The sequence below is a fragment of the Pagrus pagrus genome, assembly GCF_965226575.1.
Source record: "Pagrus pagrus genome assembly, chromosome: 5".
NCBI lineage: Eukaryota > Metazoa > Chordata > Actinopteri > Spariformes > Sparidae > Pagrus > Pagrus pagrus.
The window spans coordinates 361,126-370,125 of NC_140189.1; the positions used below are offsets into that span (position 1 = coordinate 361,126).

General features: G+C 37.9%; 1 protein-coding gene across 1 annotated transcript; it reads left to right on the forward strand.

The window, feature by feature from the left end:
* The first annotated feature begins 328 nt into the window (after positions 1-328).
* On the forward strand, positions 329-8,021 carry LOC311257180 (uncharacterized protein). Its single transcript, XM_084352654.1, has 7 exons — positions 329-413; positions 1,006-1,033; positions 3,536-3,702; positions 4,088-5,043; positions 5,228-5,395; positions 5,617-5,712; positions 6,113-8,021. Exons 4-7 carry the CDS (start codon positions 4,090-4,092, stop codon positions 6,428-6,430), a joined length of 1,536 nt encoding a protein of 511 aa, XP_084208780.1. The 5' UTR covers positions 329-413; positions 1,006-1,033; positions 3,536-3,702; positions 4,088-4,089; the 3' UTR covers positions 6,431-8,021.
* Positions 8,022-9,000: the final 979 nt, after the last annotated feature.

A 9,000-nucleotide genomic window follows, 5' to 3' on the forward strand; every position in this document is an offset into this window, starting at 1 on the left:
TAACTGCTACTTAAAATTATTAACTCAGCGTTACTTAAAACTACATGGATTAAACATGAATTTATGTCTTATTTTGAAAGAACAAATAAATAAATAAAATCAAGAACAAATTAAGAAATAAATCAATTGCATCAGATAGACTTGAATGAATGATCACACACACGTTATTAAATACGTTTATAAATAATTCATTGTTAATAGTTTGCATGTTAGGTTGGCTGGTTAATAAATTACATTTTTTTTAACAAGGGGAAAAAAAACAGGCTTCCACCGGAACCGCTCACATATTTTATTTTGTAGTATTTGCGTGCACTTCCTCTTTAGGCACTGGCAGCAGACGACCGTCACCGGAGCCGAGGAGGAGAAGAGCGGGAGACTAACCGACCGGAGCACGGTAACACTGAGTTGTGAATGTAAGTAGTCAACATAAAACTTGCTTGAATGTTTGTTTCTGGAGGTTCAACGTGTTTTTAAAACGGACGAAGTGAGTCACGTTTGCAATGTAAAACGGTTAACCGTTAGGTTAGCAAGCTAGCATGCAACGTCAACAGTTAGCTGCTAGGCTAATGCAGAGCGGTTGCTCTGTCGTGGTGTGTAGTTCTGGTGGAGACCAACGTGCAGTGGTGGATAGTAAGGTATCATGTATTAGACTGCTCAATAAAAATTCTGTGTTGGAGCGGTGTCGCGGTGTCAGTGTTGTGAGTGAAAGCAGAAGCTAACTCCACGTGCCTTAGACTAGCTGAAAGTCATTCTCTCCAAGTTAAAGTAAGCTAGCTACCAGAGTGCTACCAGCCCAACTTGACCTAACTTTGACTTATTTGTGTAATAAAATGTTTTGAATAGTCTATCAGGCATCTTAAACATCTACTTTGTTTTATTCAATGTTGGTGTATTGTTGTACTCTTATGAAGAATATGACTACAGTTTTTGATAGTTCTGATGGAGGTTTAAATTTCATGACAGGTGTCCTGTAAAATAATAATTTTTTTTTGTATGTGTTTTCAGGTTGCTGCGACAAATATGACTTGGCACTGTAAGTTGTGTTCAGCTTCTTTTACAACTAGAACATATTTATTTAAACACTGTAGACTGCAGCACAGCCACTTTTCAAAAACTAGCCCACTCCCATGCCTCCATGATGATTGTATGTGCACGTTTCAGACACTTAGTGCACTGAGTACTCATCTGTCAAGATATCATACACAAGAACATAACAGCAGTGCAAAGGAGATTCAGGAACTTGTGACTTTCAAGTGTCCTTTATGCACATTTCAGCAACCTTTTTCTGAGTCTGTACTCCTCAGTCACATAAGAACACACTTAAAAAAGCATGAGACAGTGGTATGCCCATAAAAGGGATGCAACTATAGCACAAATGTATACTCTTCATTTAACACCCATAAAAGTAGAGTGCATCAAGCGAGTCTTGCGTCAGACTTTGGTAGTGACATTGTCTATGAGCATACTCAGAATCTCCAAGCCACCAGCTCTAACGTCACTATTGATTTGGATGAAGAGTGTCCAGTTCAGAGCACAGAAATGCAGGATGATACTTCAAAACTAAAAGATCAGCTCAAACTTAATGCAGCATCTTTATTTCTAAAGATGCAGACTATCCTTCATGTGTCAAACACAGCTACACAAGAAATAGTTGATCACTTGAATCAGATCTTCTCTTTATCTCAGCCACTGATCAAGGATGCAATTAATGATATATTGCAGAGACATGGTCACAATATAAGAGATTCCACACTCGATGAAGTTGTCAGTGCTGTCATGGACTCTAATGTTGTTTTTAGTGCTACCTCCAAAGGTGCAGAGTTGTCCTCTTGTAAGCGAAGAAAGACATTTATAGAGCGCAACTATCCATTGGTAATGCCAGTAGAGTACCATTTAGAAGCACCTGGTCATACCATGATGTATGTTCCAATCCTTCAAATGATTCAGGAGCTGTTTAAAAACACAGATATCCTGAGCAAGATCAGAGAACCAAACACTGAGCCTGGTTATTATGTGTCATATCGTGATGGCTCTCATTTCCAGGAAAATGAATTGCTCTCAACAGAAGATCTACACCTAGCAATACAGCTATACATTGACGATCTTGAAATCGCTAACCCTCTCGGCACATCACGTAAAGTTCACAAACTTTGTGCTGTATACTGGGTCCTAGCAAATGTGCCGCCCAAGTATAGATCAGCAATGCACACTATACAGTTGGCCATGCTAGCTAAAGTGACAGACCTCCAGAAATATGGATATGCAGCTGTACTTGCTCCACTGGTTCGTGATATTCACACACTTGAACAGGATGGTGTTTTCATTGAATCTGTTGGTCAGAATGTGAAAGGCACCATCTTCTGTGTTTCTGCTGACAATCTGGCTGCACATGGGTTAGGTGGCTTTTTGGAGTCATTCAGAGCAGATTATGTTTGCAGATTCTGCATGGCCACAAGTGAACAGTTTCAAACAACTGAGGTAAAAAAGGAGGAATTTGTCCAGAGAACCAAAGCGAGTCATGACATTCATGTACAAAACGTCCTCCAAGATGAGAGTTCAAGCAGCCAATTTGGGGTTAAAGGTGATTGTGTCTTCCGTGAGTCACTTGAGCACTTCCACCCTATCACAGGTTTTCCTCCAGATCTACTACACGATCTTTTGGAAGGAATCGTTCCAGTTGAACTGGCACTTTGCATCAGAGAAATGATTCGGCTTAAGTACTTCACTTTAGAATATTTGAACCAAAGGATCACATCATTCCCATATCAGCACACTGATAAAGTAAATAAACCTCATCCAGTTCCCAAAACATTCATGACCCGGAGAACAATAGGAGGCAACGGGCATGAAAATGCTACGCTGTTAAGACTACTTCCGTTACTTGTAGGCAGTAAAGTACCAGAGGGTAATGTTGCATGGGAGGTTTTGATGGACTTGAAAGAGTTGGTGGAATTAGCATTGTGCCCATCATTTTCTGATGAAACATTGGACTATTTTGTTTGCAAAATCAGTGACCACAGACAGATCCTACAAGAGGCTTTCCCTGAGTTTAGGCTTCGTCCTAAGCATCACTATGTGGAGCACTATCCCACCTTAGTTAAGTGCTTCGGGCCCCTGGTGCATGTTTGGACCATGCGATTTGAAGGTAAACATCGTTTCTTTAAGAGAGTGGTGCATGATGCTCAAAACTTCAAAAATGTCTTGAAGACACTGGCAATCAGACACCAAAACATGATGGCATTTCACCTTGGTTCACCATCATTTTTCAAACCAAAAACACAAACATCCAGGGTTGACTCTGTTTTGGTTTCAGCTCTACCAGAAGTAGCTCAGGCTCACATTAGAGGACAAACAACTAGTGACACTGTCTATTGTACATCAAAGGTGACCATTGATGGCACAGACTATACTAGTGGCATGTTTGTGTCAGTTGGAAACAGTGGGGGACTGTCAAAATTTTGCAGACTAACAAAGATCTACCTTGTGAATCACAATGTTTCTTTTCTCTGTTGTGATTATGACTCCTGGTATATAGAGCATCTTCGATCCTACGAGCTGTCAGGCACACAGGGAAGCCAGTCTATCCACCTGCAGTCTGACTTCAATGATACAACCCCACTCTCTGCATACAAGATTGATGGCTTGCTGCTGTTGACTCCCAAGAAGTTCATACAAGTGAGACAAAATTAAGACCACTCTATGGTGAGTAATTCTTCATAAATCATTAATTGTTCATTTATTGGAAAATGTGCTCAGTATAACCAATCATTATATACATCGACATACATTACCTGCATTTTGGAATTGCACTCTTTGGTAACACATTCTAAAGAACATGTCTATAATGCATTAAAAGCACAAATATAACTGGCCAATGTCATGGTAGACATAATGTACTGTGGAACCCAGGTCTCAGATTTTTCTTTCAAACACAGTCACTTTGGCATGGAGGTATAAAGCATTATGAATGCTGAACACATTGGAGGTTGTCGTTAATGATTATAAACATTTAGTAAGACTTATAAATGCACTATAATGTCTGTGTGCTGATGTGTTTTTGACCTTACAATCTCTTCATTTATTAAAGTGATGGCAGCTGAAGCCCCACAAAACATGATCCTTCGTGTCATCGAGGCAGACCGTGTAAGAAAATTAAAACTCAGCTCCCGTCCAGCCTCTGTTGATGCACTGATTGAGATTTTAAAAGAACAACTGGAACTGGACTGTGACTTCAGTTTGCAATACGAAGATCCAGACTTTGATGGAAAACTCACTTGCCTTGTTGACATCGAGGAGTTACCACAAAAAGCCTGTGTTCATATTTCACTTCCACAGGATTCCAGTTCTCTTGCATCAACTGATACCCTTTCAGATGTGTCATCCCCAGAACGTCTGAGCAGATGGCCTCCAGGTCCTTTTCAAATTCCCACATTTGCGTTTGACGTTGAGCTGACACTTAGAGATGGGAATGCTGAATTTGAAAAGAATGAAAGACCTCTTCAGTTGTCAAGGGACCAGAAGCACAATATTTTAGACAAACTGGCATCCACCATATATGGTTTTAAGGCATACCCCGCTGATAAAGAGATAGCAATGGTGGCTGAAGCTCTTGTAAGGAAACACCCCTGTTTAAAAGAAGCAGGATCTGACAATGGATGGAATGGCTGGAAGAACAGCATCAAGTTTAAAATGGGCAATTACAGGACCAAGATGAGAAGAGCTGGATGTCAGGAGGTCGCTGTAAATGCTGGGAAAAGGAGCCGAAAAAACCCAGAGAATGAACCTTCACACTCCAACATCAAAAGACCTAAGCGTGCAGAGGTCAACTTCCTGCCTAACTTTCCTCAAGGAGAGGATCCCTCAAGTCTTGACCTTTTGAGGCAGGCTATTGTTGAGGAAGTAAAGAAGACTGAGAAAAACCAACCCCTTATTAGTAAGATGATGCAGAACACGTTTGCTTTGCGACGCCAGACCATTGTGATGTCATGTCCTCTGGTGAAAGAGCTAATGGACCTCTGGCCTGCTCTTCATATGCAGTCTGAGGTAATATGGGTCAACTCTTTCATCTGTTTTTATCTTTGCTAAATACATTTAATAAATAAATTCATTTTGTAAGTTCTTTTTCAGTTTTTATCTTTGCTACTTATGTCACATTGTCTGTAATGTTGCCTAATTTCATTCATCATAAAATAAATAATTGCTGTTACTGTCCTTTCCTCCAATGCAGGTGTATGCAGAGTTCCAACGGATAACTAACCAGAACCTACCTAACACTTTCTACGCGGAGCTTGATCGCCACACTCCTCGTTTGATGGCCTTATTTAGGCAGAAAGCCTCCAAAACTGGAAAGATGGCAGATGCTTTGGCAGACATTTTCAAAGTCCATGATACACAGGTGATTATACAGTACATTTCACAGGTAGAGTCTTAGTGTAATGTTGGGAGTTTAATACTTCAAATAAGCTTTTAAATTCCACAATTGCACCAGATGAGTCAGCAGATTATTAGTGGATTTATGTGCAGATACTGGAAATTAATTAACTAATAATTAGTTGGTACTGTTTAGCATTGGGTTTGAATTGTAAACTTGTCACAACACTATTTTAATCTTCTTAGGAATTACATGATGTCCACACAAGGCGTACCACTGTTCTCCATGCCCTTCCTGTGTATCTACGTGAGGAAGTCTCTGGATTTTTCAGAACATGTGTGGTAAGTCCAAGTAAAGAGATATCAGGCCTATTGTACTGTAAATTAACCAATTCATATTTTCATTTCATTTCCAACACACTAGAATTCCTGTATATGTACCAGTATTTCAACTTCAAACCTCTGGCAAGATGTTCATAAGTGTGAAGTGTCATTTTGGGCCCATTACGGCATCAAAAAAAATCAACTGCAAAGAAAATCAAGTAGCCGTCATTAGCCTAACAGTGGAACACATAAAAGTCATCTCACTTTCTCAGCAATGAGAGCACAACGCAACAGAATTAACAGGAGTCTTTCAGACTTGTGTATTTCTTGTTACTTATATGACATCCAACTGTAATCAAAATTGCCACAGCCATAGTTTCAGTAAATGTGATTATATGATCTCCCTTTCATTTTTTAGGATGATATGGATGAGCCAGACCTGGGGGATGCATCAGTGGTCCTCCTTACAACCGTCAGCGATGATGCAACAAGCCCAGTTCACTACCACCCAGTGAGAGTCTCTGTCGTCCTAGAGGGTGATGTGGTTGTCAGCCTCCCCAGGCTTGCTGATGCCTTCCTGGTAATGTTCGGCCTGATCTATGCATTACATCTCAGTTATCCCAAGGGACTGACAAACACTTTTGAGTTCACACAGAAAATCGTACTTGGTCTTGATGACTCTAAACTGTCACCCAAGCTGCAGACTCTTAAAAATGACCTGATGTTGTATGTGTAACTCAAGATCCAATAAGGAGTGGTGGATTCTGATGGCTCACTCTGTTAGAGCACAGTCCACAATGAGAATATGTAATGTCAGGTCCATGTTGACTACTGTTCAACTGTAGATGTTAAAGTTGCTGCTCTACTCAACTTGTTTTTAGCCAAATGGCACAAAGTACACACTGTCTTTGTACTGGTTAATGTAAATTTTATTGTTGTTTAACTGAAATGCAGGGTTGAATTAAGTGTTTATACACTATGGCATTTTGTTTTTAAAAGGTGTACTATATAGTTTTGGGAAATATTTTTTTATCTGAAAAGAAAGTTCTATATTGATACATTTTCATAAATAAATAAACAACCCAGAGTTTCAGGCTGCTTTACTTACTACTACTTACCTTTCTAGTTGGAAACAGTGTTATAGGGACTTTATTTTCTTCTGAGGATAGGATGTTTATTCTGTTATGGAAATGGATCAAATAACTAGTTTTTATTGTCTTATTAATATTGTTAATTCTGATTTTCGAGTTTGAATTACTTTTCTAAAGCTATACAGTGCACCCTGAAGTTGCTAGATTTGAACCAGATAGCCAAAGGAAGGCTACACACTGCCTTTGTACATGTAAATGTACAGTTTTGAAATTTTAGCAGTTCTAGTTGTGAAGAATTTGTAAGCAATTTGTTTATACATTGCTGCACTGCAAGTTTACAACCAGATGGCCACAAGTGTGCCTTTGTAATTGTTTCTTTAATTCTCTTTTTTGCTATTACTATTACTGTCTTTCAAATATTGTTTATGTTTCATTGTGTGCTAAAAGGCACAGGTGTGGGCAAATAATCTTTCTAAACTCAAATTTCTGGTCACCACCCAAGACTTGCTGATGCCCCCCAGGTAATGTTGTATTAACAGTTTATAAGCTATTTGTGACATAAAGATATTTTCTTAATCTAATTTTAGCTTTTCTGAGTTTGAATATTGTCTACTATTACATGGTTCATCTTAAAGTATAAACAAAAAGGCCAGAAGTAGACTTGATCATTTTTATTTTTTATTTATGCATTTATTTATTTGTTTGTTTTTTTATTTCATTTTTTTTGCTAAGAGTCTGGGCAAGAAAATTTTATACTAAACATCTGAATAGAAAAAAAAAACCTTTTAATTTGATGTGGGTTTCTTTTGTTTGACTTTTAAGTCAAGTGTACTTATTATGTTTAAGGCAATCAGTTGCCACAAATATTTTACGTTTGGAGGTAAATGATTTTGATTTGTGCAAGTCTATGTTTTTGAGTTATGAGTAATCAAAAGATTGATTGAAAAAACTAATAAATGTTAAGTTCATGAAACATAAAAATCCTGAGTTTTCATGCTTGAAATTATTAAGTTCACTTCAGTTATTGCAATGAGAAAGATAAATAAATATTCTAAGTAGCAGAACCTGAAAATATTTGAGTTGGCTTAATCAGTAAATTTAATTTCATTATAATTTAAAATTACATTTACCATAAACTCCAAATATATAAGTTCTGATATACTCAAATGTTTGAGTTTATGAACTCAAAAAAATTGTGGCAACTGATTACCTCACTTTTTTTGAGTACTGCTAACTTATTCGGGTTTACAGTGTAATGTTACGGAAATCTGTTGTATGTTTTGTTATGCGTTTCTGGATTTTTATATATATATATATATATATATACATACATACAGTAGCTAGAAAACTGCAAAAAGAGGCTTTTCTCGCTCTGAAACGCTCATTTTTGACATAAGCCAGTTTTCACCCTTAATGAATTAAATTCCAGGCAAACCCTTGTTTGCCACGAAGAAGATCCAAATTTAACCAGTTCAGGCTAGAAAACTTCAGTGAAAGACCTTTTTTCAGTCAAATACAGCTTATGCTACTGTACAGTGCAAAAAGAGGCTTTTCTCGCTCTGAAACGCTCATTTTTGACATAAGCCACTTTTCACCCTTAATGAATTAAATTCCAGTTAAACCCTTGTTTGCTACGAAGAAGATCTAAATTCAATCAGTTCAGGCTAGAAAACTTCAGTGAAAGACCTTTTTTCAGTCAAATACAGCTTATGCTACTGTACAGTGCAAAAAGACACTCCTTTCGCTCTGAAACGCTCATTTTTGACATAAGCCACTTTTCACCCTTAATGAATTAAATTCCAGGTAAACCCTTGTTTGCCATGAAGAAGATCCAAATTCAACCAGTTCAGGCTAGAAAACTTCAGTGAAAGACCTTTTTTCAGTCAAATGCAGCTTATGCTACTACAGTACAGTACAGTATATGTATATCAGCCGATATATCGGAATATCGGATTTTTCAATCACCAAATATTTGTATTGGTATCGGCCTTAAAAATCCTTTATCAGTCGGGCTAATATGAAATGCTAACAGATAAAAGAACAAACTTTTAAGCTAATGTAGTGGTAAATTTGAATATTCCCTTTTACTTGAGACGACTCCACACCCTGCTTCCCCCAAGTCATCAGATCTCTTTTGTTTACTACCCATTTGTGTATTTTAATGTCTAGACCTTGTGATTGCATTTCAAGTTTCTGAGACACCCAACCTCTCACT

What these genes read in the sequence shown, in the direction of transcription:
- LOC311257180 (XM_084352654.1), top strand. Translation starts at nt 4,090, where the DNA reads ATGGCAGCTGAAGCCCCACAAAACATGATCCTTCGTGTCATCGAGGCA. An exon ending in TCAAAGTCCATGATACACAG is followed by an intron (nt 5,396 to 5,616) that starts GTGATTATACAG and finishes TAATCTTCTTAG; the next exon opens with GAATTACATGATGTCCACAC. An exon ending in GATTTTTCAGAACATGTGTG is followed by an intron (nt 5,713 to 6,112) that starts GTAAGTCCAAGT and finishes TTCATTTTTTAG; the next exon opens with GATGATATGGATGAGCCAGA.